The 27,914-nt window shown below is 38.3% G+C and overlaps 2 protein-coding genes across 4 annotated transcripts in view; one reads left to right on the top strand and one right to left on the bottom strand.

The window, feature by feature from the left end:
• Window positions 1–16,017, top strand: part of LOC116775796 (rho guanine nucleotide exchange factor 12) — an 88,354-nt gene extending 72,337 nt beyond the window's left edge. For all 3 annotated transcript variants that reach the window (XM_061525062.1, XM_061525061.1, XM_061525063.1), the window contains 17 exons: window positions 8,125–8,228; window positions 8,752–8,880; window positions 9,204–9,445; window positions 9,702–9,886; window positions 9,994–10,167; window positions 10,301–10,564; window positions 10,643–10,756; window positions 11,400–11,494; window positions 11,807–12,023; window positions 12,517–12,641; window positions 12,871–13,011; window positions 13,133–13,216; window positions 13,557–13,661; window positions 13,843–13,953; window positions 14,038–14,208; window positions 14,300–14,358; window positions 14,741–16,017. In XM_061525062.1, the coding sequence (XP_061381046.1) occupies window positions 8,125–8,228; window positions 8,752–8,880; window positions 9,204–9,445; window positions 9,702–9,886; window positions 9,994–10,167; window positions 10,301–10,564; window positions 10,643–10,756; window positions 11,400–11,494; window positions 11,807–12,023; window positions 12,517–12,641; window positions 12,871–13,011; window positions 13,133–13,216; window positions 13,557–13,661; window positions 13,843–13,953; window positions 14,038–14,208; window positions 14,300–14,358; window positions 14,741–14,764 (2,344 nt within the window). In that variant the 3' untranslated portion in view covers window positions 14,765–16,017. The remainder of the gene's footprint in view (window positions 1–8,124; window positions 8,229–8,751; window positions 8,881–9,203; window positions 9,446–9,701; window positions 9,887–9,993; window positions 10,168–10,300; window positions 10,565–10,642; window positions 10,757–11,399; window positions 11,495–11,806; window positions 12,024–12,516; window positions 12,642–12,870; window positions 13,012–13,132; window positions 13,217–13,556; window positions 13,662–13,842; window positions 13,954–14,037; window positions 14,209–14,299; window positions 14,359–14,740) is intronic.
• Window positions 15,569–26,732, bottom strand: LOC116775798 (putative serine protease K12H4.7). Its single transcript, XM_032668797.2, has 11 exons — window positions 26,581–26,732; window positions 26,157–26,314; window positions 24,978–25,156; window positions 21,393–21,503; window positions 20,478–20,611; window positions 19,682–19,820; window positions 19,069–19,214; window positions 18,486–18,614; window positions 17,628–17,760; window positions 16,869–17,066; window positions 15,569–16,540 (listed from the first exon to the last, which is right to left on the bottom strand). The coding sequence occupies exons 1-11, from the start codon at window positions 26,591–26,593 to the stop codon at window positions 16,381–16,383; spliced, it is 1,500 nt and encodes a 499-aa protein (XP_032524688.2). The 5' UTR covers window positions 26,594–26,732; the 3' UTR covers window positions 15,569–16,380.
• Between the last annotated feature and the right edge of the window lie 1,182 nt (window positions 26,733–27,914).

Below are 27,914 nucleotides of genomic sequence, written 5' to 3'. Positions count from 1 at the left end.
CAAACACACATACACAAACAAACACACATACACACATACATTCATACACGCATAATATATACACACTTATACACACATATATATACTTCTCAACCATCCGTATTCGTATTCGACAGCTCCTCGTTTTGTTATCTGTAAATATATTATGTGCAAGTGAGCCGACGCTATTGTTTCAATGTTACTACAAACAGACAGACAGACAATTTCCGCATCGCGCCGGTGAGAGGGGTGAGGGAGGGTGAGGGAGGGTGAGGGGCGCTATGCGGCTGGAGTTGTGTTATAATGCGCCAAAAATTTATTAGAAAGGTTGGTCGGGCTGATGTGATATACATATGTTCAGGAGTTCCGTACAATGTGGTCGACTACGGACGGAACTAATGTTCAGTCTAAGAGATTCGGATATTTTATAGTGGAGACGACGGGTCCCAGTATTGGCATTGTGTTGCACCAGTTTTCACCGAACACGAATAGTTGTTTAGTAGTTGTTACATCATACATTAAGTAACAGACACACATACAAATTATGTCATTAATAATAAAAGTACACGATGCCGCCTGTTCCGTAACCGTGTTATACATACATATATGATGCACCTGTCCCCGGTCGCTCGGCATTGTATACAACACCCGGACACGTCGAGGAGACTCGGCGCTCACAGTTAGCTCGTGTGTACGATACCCGCACGTAGTGTCAGTGATGAGTGACGCGCTGTGATATAACATGTTCATTCATTACTGTTCTCTATTAAAATCTATGGTCTATGATATATATATATTGAAACTAATATTTCCCTGAGACTCTCTGCTTAGACTTCGGAATCAAACGCAGAGAGAAATGAGTGAACTGAGATCAAACAGTAGATATTCTGACCTAAAGCGACATGAATACTGTGTGTTAAAAGATGCAAGTGTTATGTTTGCATCGACTTTACAAAATCCCGGGAGAAGCTAAATCCTATATGTTATTCTGATTTCTGTTCTGCATTACCAGAAAGTTACATCAAAGTCCGTTGAGTAGTTTTTGCGTGAAGGACTAACAAACATCCATAAATCCTCACAAACACGAGTATAATTCTCTTAATGTAGAACGAGCGTGTAGTGTCGGATGCTGCTCTCAGTATGATCATATATATTTGTTCTGTTCTCTGTTGTATGGACCAGGTCCGTTGGCTGTGAGAATGTTTGATAATAACAAAAGACTGCCGAGTGTCTCGGTCGATGTGATATTTAACTGTAGTTCCTTTAATTATAACAAGATTTTCTTAAAATTCTAGTTGTGTTCTGCACCGTTGGCTCCGCGCCAGAACCGCGTCGGTGTGATGAGCTTCCTCAGATTTTAATAATAATAATAACTATTTATATTTTAGAACGCCAGGACAGGCAGATCAATTATTTATCGATAGTTTTCCGATCAAACTTATACGAACATATTAGTGGGCGGGCATACGAATACTACAATATAATTAATACTATTATTATATACATTCTTATGTATACTGATTTTTATTGTTTAGTCGACTTTACCTGTATTTAATATCATGTGTTTCCATCGTTACGTCACTGTATGTAGAGTGACCGGATGACGTCATCGATTTATTTTGTATTAAAAATGTCTGAGTTATTGATACAGAGGCAATTTTCAACGTACGAAAAAAAAAACAGAGGAAATAAATTGAGATAAAGTATATATAAGGAAAATGCAGATAAACAAAATATATTACAATATTGAGGGTTTAATTAAAAGATAATAAGTGATGAAGATGGGAATTGTATTGACAAAGTTAAAAGATCTCGGGAGGAAATGTCTGACGAGATGAATAGAGACGAATGTTTGAACATGGCCAGGGAAGAGACAGCTTCATAGGAGCTTTATGAAGTTGTTCCCCGACGATTGTAATAGACTCGCGAACCGATAAGATATAATATTCAATTGGAAATGAACTTAATACTATTGAAAAATAATTTATAACGAACGAAACATTTAATGGAAGAGAGATGGAAATAGCCTGACAGGCGGTGGTTCGTGAGACGGGAGTGGGATAGACATACATACATATAAGAAATGACATGGAATGAGGTTTAGACATAGTCACATACAGAAAAAGAGTAATTCATCCTGCACATTTTACTTACTTTCCCTAAGGTTAGATTTAGTTGCTTGTATACATATATTATAAGGTAATGTTATAAGGTAAGGTTCATTTCAAAGCTAGAGACGACAAGAAACCACATACTATCGGATAAAAATAAGGTCCAGGTTTGGGAGGGAACGCCATGCAAGGCTTTTTGGATTGACAGAATTCGTTTATCAGAGGTGTATACACTTTATATATACGATATGGAGGAAGGATTAGGTTGTGTTTGTTAAATCACTTTATTCTAGTTGCACCGCGTATATCTGCTATCATTTATAACACGTGGCTTATATCCCGAGAGCACTCTACTGTTTGACGTCACAGCTGTTATCGTTGACGGACACCACGTCGGATGAGTGAAACGAGTGAGAGGACGTCACTCAATGATAGAACAGTATTATCACGATCAGATATAAATGATACCGTCGTGACGGTAATAACTTCATAGCAGCGAAGAAACAAAAGTTGTAGTAAAATCAATAAGGCAGTGTGCTCAAGTGTCCGGGAAACCGTACAAGGGATGGTGTCTGATACCGGGACGGAGAAGGGCCCGAGGAGTTACAAACATATGACCTTCGTTATATGACTTAAACATCACGGTATACGGGCTAATGACAGCCATTAATTTAATGATCTCTTTTATTTTGCTTACATTAAACTGCTGCAGTAACACTAGCTATATTATAAGCGGATATATTAATGTCTGGAGCTAGGTCGATCAGATACAAAAGCTCCTCGGAGATCATAACCCATCTATAATATCAGTGGCTCCGACATGTTGTATTAGACCGCTCGTGGGTGGAGCGAACGGACATAACATTACCGTACGCGTTGCCGCCTGTTTGTTCAGAATGACAAACGTTTTGCTAACATTGTGTTCCGAGCTGGCTGTATGGGAGTGGAGTGACGTCATCACCATACAGTGTCCCATGGAAGGAGGGGGGGAGTAGGGTGGAGTATACTATGTGAAAACAATATCGTTTGATCCATCGATTCGAAGAAGTTAGGTATATGTTAACTAGGTATATGTTAGGTATATGTTAGTTAGGTATATATTAACTCGCCAGTATCGTGGAGTGTGTACCGCCCACATCAGTTTGTATTTCTTCTTTCTAAAATATGAGATACCCTCGGAGGCTTGGTTATAATATAGTCTTAAGTCATCATTACCCTAGTAGTAGTAGTAGTAACTAGTAGTTGGTGATGTAGTGGTAGGTGCGGTCAGTCAACACAGACACCGTCCTGTGTAAGTAGAGTGGAGTGTTCTCACTGACCGGGTCAGCTTTTATGACCTTATATGTATATAAGACGGGTTTATTCCAGGCGTGTATATGCTCATATGTATTGATGAGAGCCACTTTCAATTCCACCTCATAATTTTGAAAAGATCTTTAACTGCTCGGAACATATAAAATGCTTTCGTATTCTATGGCCAGCAAGACATTCTTATGATTTTATCATTATTCTGCTATCGTTTGGACAATAAGATGATTAATCATTTAAGTATTAATATTAAAAGCTTTCATTGGACAAATTAAAAGATGATTTTAATGAAACATTATTAAAATGGCACTTAATTACCCTGTATGCTGGAGGGCGGGAGGGATGGACGATGGATATTTGGCCTCTAGGTTGGGTCCGCCACTTACAAAATACATTTAAACAGCCCCCCTAAGTATTGAATTCGAAAATCATGTGACATCAGATTGTAAGTAAGAGTGTGTTTCACATAATGAGATCTAAGATTTTCGCGAATATTCATTTAAATTTGTGTTTTTTGTCGTCGATATTTAAATGTCTGTTAAAAATATTTGCCAAGAGGTGTGTGGTAGTATTCATTATTTCCTACAACATATGTCAAAATAAGATCTAAGTAATTTTTACTTACCTGTAGCACCTGGTACCTAAGAATGGGCTGATGGTATAAGCTAGCAGATACGTATACGTTTACTGTAAACACTAATACTAAGCTATTATATATGTTCTATCCGTCAGAAAATAAGTAAGGTCTGGTGGGAAAATAAGTAAGTTTTAAAGAAACAATGAACTGCAGTATTACCTGAAACTGTTTCCACTGTTTGTTATTTAACGTGAGATCGTGTACAAGGAAAAGATTCGTGATTCTTTGGGATATAAGGGAATTAAAATTTCTACGTACAAGAATATATATAAATTAATCAAATGTTAACGTCTGAGACTAAAAATGTTTTCAAACTGGTGATGATGCAGATGTGTCCTGATGAGTCGTACGCGCAAACTTCTCCATTGTTAATGAACACAACTCTGAGAGGTAGTGCTGAGTGTTGTATAAAAGAGCGTTGTGTCGACTTTCGGCCTTTGACTGTCGGGCGTTGAGTTGCGAGTCTAGTTTGCTTTTGAGCTAGGAATTCAACTTGATTTTGTCGAGAGTTTTCTTCATTTTAGTTATATAGTAGTTAAAGGATTAATGTCATTATTTTTTAATTCTTTTAGAGTAAAATCTATTCTTCTTTTACAAAAAAATTAAAAAATTGCATGTAATATAAAGTCTAAGTATATTTTCAATAATGAATTAATAATACGACGTCTCTATAACATGAACAACTTAATTGTTTTTTGTTCACTGCTTCTTAAATCGCACCTATCCTAAAAGACAGAACTATTTTTAATACCTACTTTGTTTGTGGAAATAACAGAAAGCATTATATGAATCCAGTTTTTGAAACAAACGAGATTTACAAATAGTTGTTGCTCCTTATTATATTATTAAGTCGTAATTTTAGAATAGTTGATAGTCATTTATAAGGTAGCGTATAACGCTCTGTATGCGCCAGGTCGCAGTTTGTATGAATGTTATTGATGTTACGGGACACACCGTATCGTCGACGGTCTAACGTCACAGTCATGTTGACGGACAAACACATCGCGCTTACAATAACGTCTCACTAATTAATACCCTCGTTACATACGTCCGTATGTATGTGGCTTACAAAGGGACCTTATTCTGTTCGCCGTATTTGTCGTGTTGTAGGTTAAGATCAACCCCTCGGTGTTGTAGCTACAAGCGAACACACAACACACACACGGATTCAATTTACAAACATTATGTTAATACCAAGTACCAACTATAATAATGAATTTTATTGTACATATTTTAATTTTCGCATATCTTTTTGTTGTTTTGTTTTACCAAACAAACTTTCTCTGTGCGATATTTCTAAGCTAGGCGCCTTCTTTTTCTTTCAAATGTAATGTTTCATTACATCAGTCAATGATCTGACGCGGTTCAACGCGGACGTTTACTGATTGCAATGTTAATATATATAAATATATGTAGTGTTTCCTATTTTTTGGTAATTATTAAGTAAACGTATTGTGCTAAGTTTGAGTGTATAATATATTTTAGTATGTTAACAAGTTGCTCTTAAAATCGCTACTGAACGTTACCTCGGATCCCTGTACATATATTTACTGTATCAGCAATGTTTATTCTTCTATATTAATGGATCTTTCAATGGATTACTTTTATAATTTTCCTTTAACATTAAAAAACTAGGGAATGGAAGGAAGAGAGACAACAGTGTTGTTTTGTTTTGTTAATGTCATTAGTGAAGTGATTAAACGATGTTTGTTTGTTTATCATTGGCTCGTTACCGACATATTAATATGAACGTATTTATATTGAGGTGTTTAGACAATGTACTGTATGTAGACGGCACAGTAGACGGTAGGCGTGCCGGCTTAGGACAGTTCCCAGGTTCGAGTCCTGAACATAGAATGATAGTTTTAATAGTCCGTCGCATCTCTAGTAACTATATGACCTTCCAGTCGCGGAACTTAGCGATATTAATTAGCATGTCGGTAAGGCCGAGTTTAACTAAACGCTGTAATTATATACAACATACTATCAACCGTATATGGAACGGATTGTGTTCCCTTTCAAAGTAAATAACGTTTTTTCTTTCGTGTGTTTATCATATTACGTATGTAAGAGTGTATCAGCGGCGAGCCCCGCATCACACCGGGTCATAGATATTTTAACGTGAACGCAAAACTACCGAAATAATTTTATGCGCCATCAATAAATTCAGAGTAAACCGAGTGTCAGAAGTCGGAACATAGGATTTATGTTGATGTTTAAGAAATATTATCTGGTACAGTTTTGATTTCTTTTATCTCGTTACCAAAATAATGTGACCCCCAAATCTTATAACAAATATTTTTATATCCGCAATAGAGATCATTTAGTAAACGAAACGAGATTTATTTATAAAGACCAGTGTGTCTTATGATGTTAGTGTTACAAGTGAAGTGAAGTGAAGTGAACTATACAATGTCATCTCAAGCGCCACCTCGCGTATCCCGGAATGTATCTCTGCCAGCTGGTCGCCAGCCTCCGTCAGTCGGAGCCTTGGCTCGGAGGACGATGTCCGAGAGGTATGACACTAATCACACAGATCACATCGACCCGTGTGACCCATGTGTCACGTGTGACTAGGACATCACATCTTTCTTGACTCGAGACACATAAATCTCGTGGTAAGGTTTGCGTTGCTTTCGTATTAGAAACGTTCCAGTTTCAGGACAATCTTCTGTATTTAATATTTTTTGTCACAACAGTTACTAATATCTATCTGTCTTACGGCTGTAACTCAGTACCCCGAGCGGTGCTCGTGTTATCGTCACGACATAACTCAGTAGACGATTATGATAAACGCTCATTACCCGGACTCAGTCCACTCGCTGTCATATTTATGTAACACAAGCGACATCCCACGGCATCGCTCATCCTAGTCGTATGCAAAGATGTATAGGTTAAAAGTGTACACTACAATAAACTTAAATGTACAACTACATAGCCTATGCATTATATATGTCTGCTCTAGTTATATTATATGACGTCATGCAAATAACATTCCTTATATAATTTCAGTATTACATATTAATCGACTGTATGTGAATAATAAAGTTTTAATAGTTTTGTAACAGCCATCCAAGGTCATCGTCGTCATTTTCCACTAAATGTATAATTTGCAGCGAAATTTTCCCCCGAAGTGCTCGTAAAGTAATTAAAATGTTAACGATCCGCTCCGGACACAGTTAAATATAAATATGGAGGGTAATGGTGATCTCGTTTGTAGACTACTCTACCCTGTACCCTGCTCGCGATGCCTGAGATTAGTTTGTAATTAATTTGTGTTCAGCCACTTCCCCAGCTGTGTGTCCTCGGACGCCCCCATACACTCATCTTATATTTTAATATAATTTTTTTATAGTCAAAATTATTTAAGCGTTCTAACATTCTGAACGGTTATAGTTATAAAATATATCGGTTATTTTGAACTGTTTATTATATTAATACAATACATAATATAAGGAACTCTGGTTATTTGAAGAGCAGCGTTTAAAATGTACAAAAATATAAGAGTCTTTGATATAACCGTGGCGGTTAAGTGGTAGCTCAGAATGCTCGGAATACTCGGGAGGTTCTAAGTGCTTGTGTAGTCGGACACACGTATGATCGTTTTAATAACAGTCGACTCGCTCGTTTTAATTTTACAACTTCCTTCGCTTGTTTTGTTTCCAGTTTCCTCCGACCTTTGGGTCGACGTCTGCTTCTGTTTATTGTTATGGGTTTTGTAATGCTGATGCATTCGGAATTAGATTAGTACAATATATAAATAGAGTCGCGTGTCGGAAATGTTTATATCGAGATATCTGGTCGAAGAAAGCTGTGAGGGGCTCGTGTGCACGGTTACAGGAATTTTAGTGATTGGTCAATCGATTAACTAATTGTAATATTTTCATTTAAGTCATCGTTTCTCGCGTACTAATTGTATATAGTATGTTACATTATAAACACTTCTTGAGTGTTGCGAACACGCCCCAGTGATTATATGGAAGAATTTAAAAAATTATGTTTAATTAATAGACGGACAGACCGATTATATCTTTCGATAAAAGTGCACCTTTAATGACAGATCTCTGATATCATTGAATTTATCCACAGTGACCTGGAACCAGGTGCGGCGACAGCTCCCTCAGGCAGCTCCAGCAGTTCGAGTCTGTCCTCCAGGAGTAATGAGAGTAACACCGTGGCGGCTGAACAACAAGGTACGGTTGTCAAAGTGTTATGACAGATGGTGCTAGCAGTTTTACTTTGTTAATACAACAATATGTTGTTGTAGCACTCACCGGTTTATAGTTATCTGGAGTAATTTCTACAAAACAAGTTTTTTGTACATGATCTTTATCTGCTTTTAAAACAACCAAATGAGTGTAATTTTTTTTAGTCCTATGTTCAAGGCTTCGCATATCACTTTGGCCTTCACAGACTGTACACTTTTGCTCTTGAGACTTGCTACACTATAAAACTATCATGGCGTGATCTGTCGGGAAGCACACCGAATCCCGCAATAATTTATAGTCCGCATGTTGATTCTGATTTCTGAGTTTCATTTCTGTAAAGTTTCGTCAATATATGTGATGTCGTTTTTTGCATGAGAGATCCTACCTAGTCAAACATCCTCCCCCACACAACCTCACAATATTTACATGTATAATATTGGTAGGTATCTTAACACTAGCGTCATCTTACTTTTTTCTTTTTGTTAACTATCTGTCCGTCTCCCTGCAGCTTCGCAGTCGGACTGGTCGGAGGAGGAAGATCCTCTGGCCGCCCAGTGGTCGGACAGCTTGCCGCCCGCCATCAGGGACTCGCTGGTACTCTCCGCCAGGATAAGGAAGAGACAGGAGGTTATACACGGTGAGATCAGAACATTTAAATAAAACTAATATTTTTCGGATTAACTACGCGTGATTTATTTTTGTAAAAATCTACATATTCCCGACGGTTCGGTTACTTTTCAGCAACCGTGATCACGGGCAGACGAGTTCAGATCATAGTGCAGCACCATGAGCATAAACATTAATGTAGCGTCTAAATTAAGTCTACCTTATTCAAAAAACTCAAACATACCCGAGCATTTTTTTTGTTAACTTGTGATGTTTATTCTTGCATCTTTTCCAAATTATTAGACTTGTTGTGAATTTCTTCTATTTCTAAATTATTGTCTAATTTAATTCCAGAACTGATAGTATCTGAAGGGTCTCACGTGCGGTGGTTGAAGGTTCTGGGGGTGGACTTCCTCAAGCCGCTAGAGCGTCAACCGTCCCTCCTGCCCGCGGAGGAGCTGCGGGCTCTGTTCCCTAACCTGCCCGGGGTCAGAGAGAGACATACCAAGTTGTACGCGGACCTCAGGGCCGTCAGGAATGAAGCTCCTAATCACGTAGTACAAATAGGACCCGTCGCAGACGCCATGCTGAATACTGTTAGTATTTTAATCCGAGTGTTTAGTAGTCTGCTTTTTGATTGGACTTTTCTTGTTCTTAGTTTTTGTAACCTGTTATTATTAAGTTCTAACATTATTATTCTACGCTGAAGCAAATTAATCACTTATATAGATACAAGTTATCTACTGATAAATTTAAATATTAATCCAATCAGAAAAACAACCGTATTTATATCTTAAATGATTGTATTCCGTATCATCACACACCATCACATTATATAAATAATTTGTTCAGCTGGGCGAGGCGGGGTATGCTCCGTGTTTGTCCAAGTTCTGTCGAGGTCAACGAATGGCTCTCGACTCCTTGCGGGAGAGGAGGAGGAAGAACAAGGAGCTGCAAGCGTTCCTCGCGGGGAGGGAGCAGTTGCCGAGGTGTGGCCGCCTGCAGCTCCGGGACCTGTTGGCCTGTGTGTGGCAGAGGTTCGTTGCTACTCACTCACTAATCTTGGCGTCACCGCGGTCGAACACTTATTGGAGGAGTATAGAGCAGGGGAGAAATACTCATTAATAAACATACGTGTCCCTAGATTGACGAAATACCAACTGTTGCTGGAGAGCATCCTCAGAACGGCCGTGGAGTGTGACGACGAAGACGGAGACAGTCCGGAAGAAGTGGCGAGACTTAGGAAGGCGCTCACCGTGGCCAAGGACGTGCTGCAGAGTGTCGATACCGCCATACGGACCGCAGAGAACGAGCACAGGTAGGGCTCGTGAAACAAGCCGAAGATAGTTGGCAATTCAGTCTGAATTATCTATTCACTAGTCAGTTATTGGCAGTAAGCGACAGGACCGGTGGAGTGTAGAATGATATATAACTGTGTGTGTGTGTTCCAGACTGAGGGTGATCCAGTCCAAGCTGGAGGTGCGCGCGGGGGTGGGCGGCGCGGAGTGCGAGGAGCTGCGGCGCCTGGAGCTACCCCAGCACCGGCTGCTCCACGAGGGCGAGCTGTATCTGAGGACGGACTCCAAGCGCTCGGCCGTGCTGGCGCTGCTGCTGGCCGACTGCCTGGTGCTGCTGCAACGGGAGGGGGAGCGGTTCCTACTGAAGCCCGTGGCCCAGCCCAGCCACGCCGCTATGCTGTCGCCGCTCATCAAGTGGTCCGTTCACATTCCGAGAGATGCCGATCTAAAGGAGACGTCGAATGGTTCTAAACTAACACACACCGTATGTCGCAGGGAGAGAGTCCTGTTTCGTCCGAACGCCGCCGTTAAGAACACGTTCTTCCTCATGAACATCAACGGTATTCAGATGCACGAGCTGTCCGCCAACACGGCCGCCGAGTACGCCACGTGAGTGTTACACTTATCTGTGTATTTCCTACTGATACCGGTATTTGTACGCCACAGCGTCCGCATTGTTAAGTTTATTGTGCTCAGAGAGAAGTCAACAGCAAGCGTGCACTATAATATAAATGTCAACCCACGGTCAGCGACATCTATCGTCTGCGCCATGTGACTACCCACTGCATACAAGCGTTGTGCCGTGCTCGTACAAACTCCCCGCATGATGGAATACAATATAGGCTCGTGTGTTCGCATGACGTCACAACGACGTTAGCAGAAAGTTTCATCGAAACCCGTTCAGTATATCACACTGCTAAGCGGAACAAACACCTACACAGCCTCACACACTTTCGTATTTGTAATATGTGAAATATCTTGTATTATAAATCAACCAGGTTCATGCGCGAACACTCACTCATTATAAATTAAAATAAATAAATTTTGTCATATTTAATTAGTATTTCCTTACATTCCGTTTCTAGTTCTATGATTTAAATGAAAACAAGAATTTTTAAGAAAATATATTATGCAATTTAAAATTTAAGTGAAATTTTTACAAAATTTAAATTTTTTAAATGTTTATTTTTATTAAACTGTACTAAATAAGTCTCTACAACGCACAAACCAAATCATCTCTTTTGTTCCGAAGCTGGGTGAAGTTGATCCAGGAAGCTCCCCTCGCCCGTCTGGCGGAGTCCAAGCCGATCGCCTCTCACGGACACTCGCGCTCCACGGACGACTCCGGTAATGCACATTATAATACAGTCGACGGTAACTTGTACGAGAATAACACAGTATGGTACAGTATAGTACAGTATGGTGACGAGGAAATGATTTAAACTGGTACGGTCGGTACTTTTATTTTGAGTACATATAGTAAGTACCTCTATGTACGGTGTCATAACCATATAAATAAATTTAAAGAACAAAGCTAAAAACACAATGATTTATACGGTATGAGTTAACAGTTGGATGTAGAGAACTGAAATAGATAGTTAATATTAAATAGAGGTTCGGAAGCTTTATGTTTAAGGTGATCCATGCAAAAATTTACAGGTATAAATGTATCCCGGAACCCCTCGGACGCCTCGGAGAAGTCGACGTCCAGCGCCCCGCCCATGTGTGAGAGCGAGAGGGATGTATCGCTAGAGCGAGACGACAAGCATGAGGAGAAGACCATGGAGACAGAAGACGGAAGCGAGAAGAGAATGGAGAGGGGAGATAGAGACGAGAGAGACGTGGAGAGACCCGCCGACCAAGAGGACAGGAACAGGTGAGGAGTGGACTGGGATACAGACTAGACGATACGGGAGAGGGAGGGCGACCTGAGTCCTAACATTTGACAGTTGTGACAATAATTTAATTCCCATACTGAGAACACGCGGACGACTGTTTGGTATATTAGTTATCACTCAGCGTTTGTTGGTGATGTATATTGGATATAACGAGATGAACAGTTTGAGGTACTGTCATGAAATCTGTGAAATAGCTTATTATATGACAACCAATTTAAATAGTTTTATATGACATGTGATTCCTTGTTCCCCGCCTGCCCGCTGCCGTGGCCGTGTGTAAGTGTCGCCGGTTTGTTACATTCGTTCATATCAAATGCTCTTTTCATGTCCCAGTATCAGAGTGCGTCATGGTCTGTCATCGCTCGTGTCGGCTTGTTTACATTTCATTTTATTTACTTGTTTTTCTGACCGACGTGACCTAATTAATGAAGTGACCTACCTTCATTATACTCACCGTATTATGTTGTCCAGCGTGCCGGTGGTGGGCAGTAACTCCATCCACCTGTTCTCGCCATCCGCGCTGGAGTCGTCCGCCGCCCTGGTGGTGACGCCGCCCGCACACGCACACCACGCCACCAGGGTCTACTCGCACCACGGTACGTACTCACACTCACACACACACACACTCGCACACACTCATCAACCGTATCCGTTGTATATCTATTTTCACTAAAAGCACTACGGACTGGATTGAAATTCTTTCCGTATATTTATTGACTGAATAGTATTATCGATATATAACTAGGTGACAACCTCGCGGGAGCTTGGCTCGGGTGCTAACTGTATAAGGTTTAGGAAACTAATTTCATACGAACGAATGTGTAGAGAGACTCCGTCGCCTGGACGAGGTCATCAGTCGCACGTTGAAGGCGAAGAGTGCCGTGGTGGCCGAGGTGCTCGGGATCCCGGCACAGAACTACAGGCACCTGGCCGAGCTGGCCGTGGCCGAGACCCTGGGACAAGTCGGTGAGTGTCGCCTCCAGATAGTGTTTCATCGATGACGTCACTCATTATCTCGGAGCATAGTGAAGTATGACCTCTCTACCCTACCCTCGACTTGAATAACCTGAACGAAGTTAAATTCCAGACATCTGCGGGGAGCTGCCGGCGCCCAGAGACGCCGAGCCCGGCGCCGACCTTCACACGCTGCTACTGGCCGCCCAGACACAAGGTGACAGCGACGATCAGCTACTGACATTGGTTGCGATGAAATATTAGCTACACGTCGACGACGATCATTCCGGACTGTATATTTAGAAAAAATTTAGTTAATGTCATCTGCGTGTGTTATGATGGCTAAATACATAGTGTGCTTCACACATCGCCTCCTGCCAGTAGGAACACGCTAGCTTAGATGGTGAAGCAACTGGAACGACATCCCGGAGGTTGCGGGTTCGAATCCTGTTTGAATTATTTGATTCTGCCTCCAGGGTCAATGGCCCTCCCAGCCCTCTATGTGCGGTAAATCTTCTCCGTCTCTCCTTAAACGCTCGTCGTTATTCTTCTTTCAGCTAACCAGCTGTCGGAGTCTCTGAGCGTCGCCCTGTCTTCGTCCGAGACGGGGCTGGTGTTGGCTCGCTCCGGGCGGTGTGACTCGTGCGTCAGACATACCAGAGGTTATATCATACACTTAATGTTACAGCTCTTGTTACTATTACTATTATAACCTGAACCGGCCAAATATTCGTTCCAACTCTATATATTGTTTAAAGTATCGCCTCCAAAGCGTGCGGTAATGAACTCGGTCGGTGTGTATGAAGTGAGACAATATAATGTAAGGAGTGGTTTGTTAACCAGAAGTGTCCCCGGAGCCGGATCGAGAGGGTCGTGCGTCATGTCGTGTGTCGTGCCGTGACGACCGTGACTCGCTCGACGACTCCACCGACCACCGCCTGGAACATCTCATGGGTCAGTGAACTTGTGCGACTCTCATACTGATATAGACTTGTTTATTTTCCTTATTTACTAATCGAGGTTCATTGTACGTTCCAGATGGTTCGATGTCGGCGGCGGCGCTGGCGACCCGGCTGGTGGGCGGTGTGTGCGGCCTTCAGAGCACCCTGGCTGCCCTGCTGGCTGCTCTGCCGGCCGTCGAGAGGGATCGCGACCAGCTGCGGGCCGAGCTGGCCGTGCTGCGGGAGAGGAGCGACCGGGAGCGGAGAGGTGACAAGATATAGAGCAGCGCACTTTATAATGTAACAGAAGAGTCTCATAATAATCTCAAAATAACCTGTGTGTCATTTCTGTCGCTCAGATTACCACCACCCGGCGGAAGACATATTCAGCAAGGGCTCCCTGGAGCAGTCCTTCCAGGTGAGTGTGTGACGAGCCTGTGAGTGTGTCACGAGCCTGTGAGTGTGTCACGAGCCTGTGAGTGTGTCACGAGCCTGTGAGTGTGTCACGAGCCTGTGAGTGTGTCACGAGCCTGTGAGTGTGTCACGAGCCTGTGAGTGTGTGACGAGCCTTTGAGTGTGTGACGAGCGTATAAGTGTGTGACGAGCGTGTGAGTGTTTTACGAGCCTGTGAGTGTGTGACGAGCCTGTGAGTGTGTGACGAGCGTTTGAGTGTGTGACGAGCGTATGAGTGTTTGACGAGCGTGTGAGTCTGTGACGAGCGTGTGAGCGCCTGACGAGTGTGTGAGTGTGTGAGTGTGGAGTGTCAGAAGTGTATCAATGTGTGTGTTTGTGTGTATCAGGAGCACCCCAGTAACGGCGGTTGATGTCTTCGCTGGATCCTGGTCGGAGCGGCTCCCCGGCGCACGAAACTTACGAAAATCGCGTTTTTCTCTCAAAAATCGATCTATATTTTCGAAGTGGTTTCACCCCCGGCCGCCGCCGCCCCGTGCCGCCTCGTGTGCGGTCGTCAGCGCTCCAGAGGCCGCATGTTTTATTCCATACGTAAGGTTAATGTGATCGCTCGTCGTATAATAATGTTCCGTTGTGTTGTAAGTGTAAATATTCTCGCCGGCCCCGCCTCGCGCGGCGGCGTGTGGACGTGTCCTTGTCTGCTCGGTCCGCAGACTCTTGTTGAATTATATCCGAATAGGAAATGTAGAGGTCACATGCTTTGATAGTAATGCAATCATGTTGTCGAGTGTGTAGCGGGCGCTGTATATATTGGGAGATCTGCGGGCCGTGCGCTCCGTGTACAAAGGAGGAGAGTAGGTCGTGAGGGCCCGGGAAGGTCCCTCGCTTGTGTACCTTGCTAATGCCATATTACTGATGTATGTACATACAGACATAAGCTGTTTAATTTATATGTAGATACTGCGTCACCTCGGACTCGGCTTTCTGTCTGAAATTGTAAATGACTGTAGGAATTGATATATTAAATAAAGAGACCGTATCGTGAGTACGGCCGGCCTGTAAGCTATGCATCATACATTAAACAGCTTGTACATTAGGATTGTATAATTAGATCGTGTATAGAGAGGAGGCGCGCCGCGTAGCAGCCTTTGAAGATTAATGTAACCTTTAAACAAATCCTCTGTCTCTTGTTACTATTTAAACTATTTTTGATAACCTTTCTGACAAAGTCCTTGACAAACAATCTGAATAATTTAAGAGAAATCATTTATAACCGACTCATTGATCCGAGACTTCGACTGGTGGTCGTTTGACCGACTGCTCGTCTCCGCCTGGGAGCCTCTCTTCATCTACAATAACATAACCTAGGTTAGAGTTACACCAAATGATGCCATCCGCGGCTGACCGATTTTGATAAAACTATTGTTATTTGTAACATGTACACCGTTCCTCTTTCCGAACTATTGATATTCGTAGGTTCTATTTAATGTAATATATTCCTCAAAATATATTTTATATATTGTATACTATGCACAGTCACCCGACACTCGCTACAACCGGTTTTCTATATATAAAGTCCCCGTGTCCTGTCCGTATGCAGCCACGACGCTTTACACGTTAAACAAACATTGTAACAAAGTGTAGTTAATAAATTCGTTAAACTGAACCCTTGTTTCATTTTATTTTCAAACTACCCTCAACTGATCCAAGTAAGTGTGGTCCTGTTCAATGACAGGAGAGATATTGTTAAATCGTCTTATGGCCCCGAGACCAAAAGACACTGACTCAAACATCACAGGGCTTGTGTGAGTTTCCATGTTATGTGATAATGAACTAATGAACTTACGAAATGATTGTAGATACCAATATAATTTATTTAATGTATTTTACTTTGGTTTCGTTTTTTCAAAGCACGTGTTGAACATATTTTTTACATAAAGTCACTTTTAACAATTCTACGTGAAGAAATGTCTCGAACTCGACAATTATAAAGTTAAGCAATTTGAAAGAATTCTATAGAAAATATTTATTAAAACGTAGCATAGAGTATGACGAGAGCGAGTACTAGCAGTCGTGACGCGAGCAAGGGAGCGCTGGAAGACCTCGTGTCCGTCATGAGCCCCTCCATGAATAACAGACTCGACTGTTTGGTTATCTCCAGCTGTTCGGTCTCACTGCTGCCCGTGGGCCTGGAAATAATATTACAGATGCTGAGAACAGGAAAACAAATATGCTTAACCTGTTTCGACTTGAGGATAAATTACACGCCCGTTCTGTCATTATTTTGCTATCATCTGATCAATGAAAAGACGTCTCTATTCGGCTCGGGATGTTCTTTCTATATTTACTGTCCCTCACTGAAACACGGACCAATGACAAATTCAAAGTAAAAGTGATCCTTTAAAGAAAAAAGATTAATGTTTTCTTTAGTTAAGGAGTTTCCTTAATGTTAGAGAATAACACGATTTAATATAATCTTTTTTAGGTTAAACAATCGATCGCAGACTATACACCTACCTGATAGCTCTGCAGTGAGACACCCCATCTACTACGTACACGGGGGCTAAATGAGTCTCGTGCGTCTTGTTAGGTCCAACAGGAGACCAGGGGTCATGTCCTCCCCCCACTGACAGCACCCCGTCAGGAAGGTGCTCTAGGCCGGCGAACAGACGGTTGGTTCTAACGATGGCTGAACGGAGAAGATTCTCGTCGATACTAAACGTGTTAAAGTAACGGTTGCATTCATATTGGAATTTATAATAATACTTATACTGTCAGCTGGTAAACTTAATACCTATAATATTAGTTTTGCCCTCGACTTCATAAACTTTGTTTTCGGTATCGTGTTTAGAAAGAAATAAATAACGTAAATGCATAATATAATGGTAATGTTAACAAACAGTCAGCGACATCTATCGTCTGTGTAACGACTTTATACTGCATATGTACTTACATTGTTATAATGTCTTCGTGCAAACTAAAAGGCATGAAGTGATAGATAAGATAATATAGTTTATTTTGTGTTCTAGCTATAATGTTCGGAACTTTCATCAGTCGCTAGTTCATTAGAATCGGTACAGTATATTTTAATTCAAAGATCAAGTAACTTCCACGCCTGATAGGAAATCAAAGTGGCGGAGGGTGATGTAATCTTCTAAAAGTTAATATTTGATTCAGTAGTTTTAACAGTTCCCTTATCCTACGTTCTTAATTTCATTAATACTAAAATATATGATTGAATCGTGAATATTTGTATTAATAATATTTATTTGTGACCTGTCGTTAAAGAAGTCCTTGCACATCTGATGGAAGTATTCCAGTGGAACAGTGTTGAGGAACGGCTGTCTGGAGCTGGTGGTGGTCTGATACCAGCCGTACTCTGTGCACGTCTGATAAGTCCACAGACGCACTGGATACAATAGAAGAAGTTGTCAATATAACAATAATGTTACCTATCTGACTATAATTATGCAACATAAGGGGTTAAACAAACTGGGCGGTTTTTTATTATAACTAGTTCAGGCGATACCAATATTTTAATGGTATGATTGTATTATTTGGATTCAATGAACAACTATTTGTATTGTGTTTGTATCTGCATAGAACACTTGTTCTAGGTAGACGTCATTTTTTAATTCTTACGTTTTCCTCATACAAATCACTTCTTTTTAAAATGTTGAAAATATTATTACCATTAGACACGCAAAATTATTTTAACGTTTTAATTGATTCATTTTATAGCAAAGATTTTTATAACAAGCAATACAAAGGACTAAATGTAAGCAAAATAATATATCAAAAGCTAAATTGTGTTTAAAATGTCCGTGTAAACTGTTGTTCTCTCTAGCTGTGTATTCAGATTCGTCAGCCGGAGTCTGTACAAAGCCGCTATTCGAATGCAAATCATCTGTCGCATTGAATTTAGTTTCCTACTTAAGGACCGACCGTTACTTTCAGCAGATTTCGGTTTAATTCTCGAGAATTACTTGAATAACTTAAAAAGTGATTATGTAAATGTATCGTCGAACAGCTTGTCTTGAAATTATTATTTAAGAATTATGTCGATACACCTTTATATATAATATACATAGTTTATGGCACGAAAACAACTAGTTAATATATTTAAAAAGTTACTTGTGGCGTCCGGTGAGTCATAACTGGTGTTGGTGTGGGAGGCCACCTTCTCAAAGTACCTTGACTCGATGCAGGGCTGGGTGTAGGGTTGAGAGGTCACCCAGGAAGAAAGACGGTCGATAGGGTCACCTGCGATGGAACAAAGTCATGTACAAGACCACAACATCCGTTAATAGAGGATCATAAGCAACTTATAAACAATTCGACTGTTGTATACATTCAATTAAAAAGACAAATGATAGGAGAGGTCAGTTTAAAACATAAAACAAAAGAGTGGCTTAGAATCCTTACTATAGATTGTGAAAAAATTGTTACGATATATTATAATCAGTTCTTTGTTTAATAAAATATAAAAATTCACAGCACATGTATTGTAACTTGAATTATAATGTTAACAAGTCGAATCACTGGACATTTTCTGTCTGTTTATTTTAAATAATATAAAAAATATATTTTCTTATTATGTTTCTGGTCTTTGTTTCAATTAATACTCTCTTCTAGTTGTTTGTGAATAAATAATTTCCGAGAAGAAATCAAATTAAGTAACTGAAGGGTAAATTATAACAAAGTGTATGTAAGTAACCTAATGTTTTATTGGTGATGTGGTCACAGGCTCGTGGTATGTCCCCAGGGGTGGCGTATTGAACGAGGTACGCGAAGGTCTCCGTGATGCCGTACCAGAAGAATGTCGAGAGATCCAGATGAGATCGACGGAGTCGGGAACATGTACTAGTGTCGGTTTAGAATATAGACCAGGAGATTAAAAAGGAAGTCAAGAAGAAAATCAACAAAGTATCATCAAGTTTTGTCTCCCTGTTTATAAATACGTGATACGTATTTATATTGTACACTTTTTAAATTTTTGATCTTTACTTGACCATTTTTTACGCCAATAACAATATATGAAAGTTATCCATGCATGATGAGGGACACTAACATTCTTTCTTTATGTACATTTCTATAGAAATCTTATTTAAATTGCTGTATCAAGTCGACAGTTTGAATTAGTTACTTTAATTATTAAACACGCTAACCGAAAGAAACGTTACTATAGAGTCGATAGTAATAGACCACTGGTCAAATATATTTCTCTATAATCTGATCTTTACGTTTTATATTAGTCACTTTTTTATATGTATGAACATTCGATACTGACTTCTCTCTTAATAGACGTTTTACTTTATACAGAAACTTACTTAAACAGTGTGGACACGGTGTCGAGTCCAGCTTCAGTTTCTATCAGTTCATTGATCCTCTTCATCGCACTTTCAATATCATCGACACATTGTTGACTGCCTTGGACTCGGAGAGCCGTCGCTATGACTTCCAAGTATTCTGGAAAAATACATTCAAAATAATCTCAAGGTTTTATTATGACATGTGAATCTGATAGTGCTATATATAAAGAAACGTCATTTTTACAAAATATATTTCATTGACTATGAATATTTATCTTAGGTGTTGTTTACGCAACAACTAACATAGCACCTCGCTCACACCAAACAACCGGTGTTCAAACGTAAATATTAATATTGACGGCGAGTGCTCGACCAAATATATAAATAATACTGAATTTTGAATTAAAAATTGAAAGTACTGGCATCGAGGACAAGGTTTAGTTTATTAGAAACTATAGATCACAGGAATTAAAAAAAAAAAGAATCATTGGTTTATAATGAAGGTACCATACTTTTTCTTGGCCACAATTATCGAGGGTATTGTCATCGTTTAGATCATTTTGAACATAAGAAAAGAATTAAGTGTCAGGGGAACATCAGCTGAGGGGTTAGAGTTAAGTCTAGGATCGGTAAGACAAAACAGACGGTAGAAGAATAAAACGTGACACAGCCTGTTTTAAAAGTCAATCGAATACATATACCTTATAAGTGATTGGTTGAATATAAACCACAGTGGTAGTTGATGTGAATGTCGGTTTGTTTACTCGTGTATGGCCTGTGGTTGTTTGTGTTGGTGTGATTTGTCATATAATACCTGGGAAGTCTTGCTGGGCGTGTAGCGGTCCGCTGTCCGACAGGGACGTCCTGACCAGGTGAGGGTAGCCAAGCTTCATCCACGTGGCCATCGACCCCGCGTACGAACAACCGAATAAAGCCACTCTCGCGTTCCTTCACATTCATATAATATATTTACACTCCTACACTGGACATTACCAAATTTTATTTTCTAAATTCATTCAGTTATTTATGTGTGACTGATTTTTTAAATTTAAGTCTGATCAAAAATACCTCATTCCCCAAATATATGTATATTCGTATATATTATAAGTTAATGACAGTTTTTTGTAATCCACTTGATTAACATTTATTTATATTTTACTAAACCCAACAAAAAATAATGTTTTTGTAAATTGTGACAATATATCAAACAGTGTGTTAGACATCTAACGCCATCTTTAAAGTTGTAAATCATTTCGGTTTTGGACCGGAGTCGTTAATTATATATCTGGTCCTAATTCGCTACAAACCTAATTAACAAATTAGGTTATATCCCGGGAGAGGCGAATTAGGAATTTGTTTTTGAATTAATATGTAAATTGTGTCCGTGTTTAATGTTGATTGTTTCTAAAGGAAGATAATCAAATATATCAGAAGCTCGTCAGGTGAGAGCCGGCTGCCGGCGGTTGTTTTCCTATTACTTTCTCAATACATAAACGACGAGAGCGTTGTGTCTTTATCTGAACAATATAATAAATTAGGTTTCGCTTCTGTGTAAATAATCATTTTTAAATGAAGGTATTTTAATTAAGGATATAACTATTAAATTATATATCTAATGTTTGTGTATTGTCTTGCAGGTAAGAGTGATTTCGGCTTCATTTCAACCTACCGTCAGATTAAATCAGTCAAGCGCTACACAGTTTATTTTTCAAATAATGTTTTCACTCACCTAAACCTCCCACCCTCAAAGTCATCACTCCTCACATACTCTATGAACTGAGCCAAGTCTCCGAGGGCCTGGTCCACACTCAGATATCTCATCTCTGCTACAGTAGTTCCGCTGAACAAAATATTTAAAGATCAAAATTATTAGTCATATTACAACTAGTATAAAGTCTTAATGTAATACATATATCTAATAATTTAAAATGTTGTTACGAAATATCTGGGAAAATATAAGCTCGGAACGAGTTATATAAATAGTGGTTTTGTTGTTGAAGGTTAAGTTAAAGTAACTGGACGTAGTTCAATTTATTTACGGCTCATGAAAAAGGCCATCATGGAACGTCGCTCGAGTTGAGTTAACAACAAAATAAGGCGTCGTTGACTTCGGGTCATCGATAATTAACTACATGGCTGTCGACTTTTGTAACTCTCCCGATATGAGTATACGGTAGGGATTATAGTTTACTTATGTTATTTGAAAGTTTCTTTTTCACTTTGATTGTCTTTTAAAATAACATCGGTCTTTAGTTAATAAAGAAGTTAATGTGAGTTTCATTTAAACATTTCAAACTCATATTTTTTGTATAAATTGACTGACCATGTCATTATTATTTATTTTAATATATTACTCAAGTTTTCCGTCGTTGGCTTCTGGATAATTTCAGTGTTTTGTGCACATTTATTAATTTAAATCTATTAAATACGAACATATAATTCATCACTAATACAGTCTATAGTCTGTACGTACATATATTGTACTGTCCAGTGTCAACCCTACACTCTATTAAACATGTCCCAGACTAATAAAGCACACCTACTTGTGTGTTCATGAGATCACGACATACTGTCAGATTAGGACATCCGATGTTTAGAAAAAGTTAATTCTGGATTTGACCTTTGAACGAACTACAAGTTCGGTGGATATTTTACAAAAATACTTTTAATATACTTCAAATAAAGAAACAAAGAAAGTGTTGGTCCGTGATAAAATAGAGGATTAATAAATAACCTGTGAAATAAATATACTATTATCAATGCAACCCGCAACCAACATAAACCTCTCTCTAAACTAACTTGAATGAATCGGATCTTAAACATTATTATGACAGTTGGGCCCGAGCCAGGCGCGTTGACAGCCTGCCAACGACATTGTTTGTTAATTGTTATTGAACACAGATACATTATGGGCTGGCGGTTTTCAATAAATAGCTTCAATATTCAGTAATCGCATTACACTTTTTATACATTTCGTCCTCGTAAATTCCCTCTAACCTTACTATTAAAAATAACAAGCGCGTACAAGTGTTAGGTACATTAAAAATATGTTGTTATTGTTAGATCAATTCAAAGTTGAGAAGATATACTTCGTTTATGGTATTGAACTCTAATGCATATAAAAGTTAGAGAGATCATTTAGTCAGTCATTACTTATATTATTTCCTTTAGGGTTGAGTCCTTATTCCATTGAAATCACGCTAAATAAAAACGTTAGTCAGTAAATTATTATACATAAAATTTATGTATACTGTTCTTTGTTTAAGATGACTTTGTATTTTTATATACAAATTGTTTTTAATTATGAAATAGAAAGTGTTTATTTGTTGTGTGACTGAAACGGGTTAACGCTAAACATTAATGTTCATGCTCCTGCTAACAGAGAGAACCTTTAAATAGTTGAGCTACTATAGAAAATACTGCAGTTGGAAGTGAAAAAAGAAACGGTACTGGTTAATAGATCCAACATATAAATACTATGCGAGAGAGCGAGTACGTCGATTAGTTAAATATCACAACCAACCGGACCAGATAAGTCTTCACATAGACCTGAATTACATTAAATATATTTTAAAACATTTTCTAGTTGTTGTGAAAAAATAAATTTCATCTACAACATTAGATTCTTACATCGGCCACATCTCTTTCGTACATGACTATATCTTTAAGCTCTCAATACAAAGTAATGTAATTAGAAATTTTGTACAAGTTGACTGATAATGACGAGTTTATAATGTAAGTGTTCTTTATATATTTCAAAGCACATTCATTGTAATATTTAATGATATTTAAAACTAATTAGAATGTACGTCACTATGTGTCTTGATTGTTCCGGGACGTGAGGCGGACTCCAAATAGTCTGTTTTAACAAGCCGCCTCTCACACCGACTGTTGAATTTAGTCCAATTAATGCAAATAATATCTAGCACCTATAATCAATAAATAAAATATGACCTCTATTCGATTTATAATAATAAGATGTTCTTTGAGAAAAATATAATAAAGAGATTTTGCTGAATATTAGATATGACAGAAAAATTAAAAATCGACCTTTGTTCTCAAAGATGAATGCTTGGAATGTATTTGTGATTTGGAAAATGAGCTCGTAGGTTGATATTGAAAGGTTTATCAGCCTCAAGGTTCTCAAGAAAAGTTCACGCTGATACATTAAAAAGAAATAAAACATATTTAATATCGGTTATCTCTTGTGTAAGAACATGTTAAATATTAAAAGAAAAATAAGATTTAATAATTATTACTCAACTGTGAGGATAAACGAATGCAGTATTCCTACAAACTATCATCGTTTCGGATCGCATACATATTTTTCTATCCAAATGTTTAAAATATTGATCGTAAAAATATGTTTAAATTACTAGATTCAATGTGTTTTATCAAGAATAAAAATAATAATTTAATATATAGTTTAATGAAATGTTAAAATGATTTTAAATATAATAGGTTTGTGTCCGGGGGGATGTTGAAGGATGTTGTATAACTCGTGGGACGTTGCAAACCTTCATTGTTAATGTCCCCGCGGGATTGTCTGTTCCGCGTCTGTCTGCACCTTTGTTTATTATATTGTTTATTCCTCATATAACATTATAACACATGAACCGATCCCATGAAGACAATTTTCACATGTCAATGTTTCATGTTTCTTTACATATATATAATATTCGGTGTGAGGGAGGTTCTTTTTTAATGCAATCCAATCTCCCCGCCGTTCTGCATGTCCGTCTGTCGCGAGTAATGTGTAATTTGTGTACTTTCGACGTAATATATTTATAGTCATTAATTTAAGACCGTTAGTATGTTGATTATGAAACTTGTATTAGATAAAAGAATCGCGTAATGTATTAAAGTGGGCTTTTTATATTATGTATAGGTTTAATATCAAATTTATATAGTTATAAGATCATTGAACTCTATATGAGAGTATACTATAGTTTACTAATCATTATAGGGATGATGAAAAAATTTTGACTTGACTTTGAATTTGAAGAAGCACTGTTATTACAGCCTCCTTTTAATATCCACTACATGAAATGTTTAACTTTTCAATATTGTCCATGATCGGATCAGGCGATGATGTAGGCGGTGACATTCAGTTTTTTATGCAGCGAGCGTGACGTTTGATGAAACTACCTACATCCCACACATCAAGTTAATTGAATACATTTAACTGTTTCATTTATAAATATATTATACATTTAAATTTTAAAATCTTTCTTTCTTTACTTAAGTGGTTTTCCTTACATTTTGAGCAAAATTTGTCAAACTTTTTCATTTAAATTGTAGTTATGTAGCTTACCTGGTGGGTCTTGTTAATCCGTAGTATCTGTGCTCTGTGTAGAATAGACCAGCCCCTATCCTCTCGGCCAGCTCGTACGCGAGTCCACTCCGCACCCACCCTGGAGATATAGACCACTCACCTCCTACGAAGATCACGATGTATGGACCGCGAGAGAATTGAGAGTTGTAGTAGTAACGCTGAGTAGAAACCGAAACATGATTATTATATTAGAAAAAATATTTCATATAACGGAAGTTTTGCTACAATATTATTACATAAAATTTAATTGCAAAACTTAACATAAATAACAAGGACCGACTGACAGACATTCACACCTCGTCTGCCCGTGATCATGGTTGCTGAAAAGTAATCGAAACGTCGGGATTATGTAGTTTTAAAATAATAAAATCCGCGTAGTGTATCCGAAATATATTAGTTTCATTTAAATTAAAAAACTTAGTTATTTTTTGCATAAAATTTATACACAAACACACTCTAGTACTGCATATAATTCTACTGTAAGTTTGTACGTCACTAAACTCCCCCTAAACGGCTGAACCGATTTGAATGTTTTTTTTTTATATGGTCGGTTCGCTAGGTGATTTAGATTCACATATCAACCCGGCAGATGACGCTACAGCCCCTAACTAGGTTATTTATAATGAAAAGGCTGCAAGCTGTTACTAGATGTTTCGTTTTAACACCCTACATTTCTCTTTGCTCTCAACTCTCATGTACACACAAACGGAGTCGCGGGCAAAAGCTTATATATGTACTTAAATATTATTTGAAAGACGTGATTTTATTTTTTTATAAACCTATTAAATTTAATTGAGGAATTTATGAAAGAAACAAACATTCAAATACTGTCGTTATATTCACGTCTTAAAGTACACTTTACAGTGATTTCGTTTCCTCCATTGTTTGTTAATTTCCACGTTATTTTCCTTAAACTCAATACAGAGTAGACTTGGCGCCTCCTTTATTATTGAATAGAATTAATTGATGTACTGTTATATCAATTTAACTTGAAGTGAGCACTACAACGAACTCAGTGACTGAATTCAGCTTGGACGCCGTTATCAAGTTTCACATACAAAAGAAGTTGCCTTGGGCTGTAAGTTACTCGCTTACTCAAACTACAACTAAGTGCATCGTCCGTTCAAAAATAAAGCCTGAATTTAACTTGTCACTAACCATTTGGAAGGTGTCTGTATTAGAAGCATCGAAGTGATTGAGTCTGACGGGAAGCCATCCCTCTGTGATGTTGGTCGAGCTCCGAGCTGATGCTTCAGGGGGAGGAGGTTCTAAGGTTCTCAGGGAAAAAGCTGAGGTTACGAGGCACAGGAGGAGCCCTGAAATATGTTTAAAATATACTAATATATTTTATAATTGGTTAGATTTCCTCAAGATGTCTTGATTCGTCCGCGTGTCCCCAGAATATTAAATTCACTAGAGGAATTATCCATATAAGTGAATTGAAAACAGAGTCACAGAAAATACAAGAAAATACAAGAAACTAAGAACAAATTAAAACGAAAAGTACATTATTAAACAAAAAGATAGTAAGAGTAATTAGTTATAAATGATTTTTTTTATAATGTATAATATATAATCTTACACATGTTGGTCATGATGAGTTGACTTCACTACAATCTTTCTGTTTTTATAATATTATGATAATAAAGACTTATCGGCCTCATTTAGGACGCGATCTGAAACAGAAACAGATAACAAATAGTTTTTAATATCATCGGCATTTAACCATTTTTTTGTTGGAATCAAACACTAACTAAATTCCAGGAATTTGTGAAGTGCGGTTTCGTATTGTCGTTATTTATAAAAGAATTCCAATAAGGGGGCGACTACACTCCGTCATTGTTTCAATCAATATTTATTTCAACGGAAATTAATACATATTTTCGAGCCATTTTGTTCAATAACAATTTAATAGAAGGACACGGAATTTATACAACTCCTTGTTTGTATTTGTTAATATTGTTGAAAACATAAATCTATTCTTAAGATAAAGAAAATTGGTCTTACGCCGTTTTTATCAAGTATATTTATTGATTACATATTTTTGATAAATAAAATAGTTAAGATAATATATTATGTACTATAAACATATCGGAAAGATAATATAGAATTAGATAATTCGTCATTAACTGGATTCTCTCAGTGTATGAATTTAAAAGAGACATAATATATAATTTCCTCTCGATACTTAAACAGACGCTCCCGAAACCTTCACTTTTTTGACAGTCAATCATTAAAACTTTTCGATGTAAAATATCTATATTTCAGTATTATAATGTTAATTTCATATTTTCTTTGGTATTTTATATTAATGAAAAAAAAAAAACAAACTATAAAGTTGTAAAATTGTAAAGTAGATATTGTGCTTTAAGGTCGAAGGCGTTGTTACAAACGGTCATCTACAGTAAGTTCGTCACAAGATTTTTTTCACAGGACGAATATAGAATAATCCTATTAATTAGAAACTTAAAATTTTGTTTTGATGTATGGATGTTTGTTGTTCCTTCACAGAGAAATTACTAAACGGATTTTGTTACAACTTTACAATAATGTTGTTTAGACAGCTGAATAGTACATAGACTACAACTTATCCCGGAACTCCGTGTAGTTCCCGCGGGATCACATCATAAGAGTTGTCTTGTGTATGAAGTCAGGGCACATCGACTGTAGGTGTCGATGGTTGGAAGCCATGTTTATTATTTTATCACACTATACACAATACATTTCTCGCTGAGTCCAAAAATAAAGACAAAAAGCCTTACTTTTAATCTAGTCAATGTGATTGAAAATAAGTATCACTTTCATAATACACCTTATCATCATCAGCCTATCGGAACCCACTGCTGAGCAAAGGCTTCTTCTCGCATGGAGAATGTTAGAGCATTAATCACCACGCTTGCTTAAGACGGGTTGGCG

This window comes from Danaus plexippus, chromosome 27 (genome assembly GCF_018135715.1).
Source record: "Danaus plexippus chromosome 27, MEX_DaPlex, whole genome shotgun sequence".
NCBI lineage: Eukaryota > Metazoa > Arthropoda > Insecta > Lepidoptera > Nymphalidae > Danaus > Danaus plexippus.
Note: the sequence above shows the minus strand (reverse complement) of the source record. Positions and strands in the feature narration are given on the sequence as shown.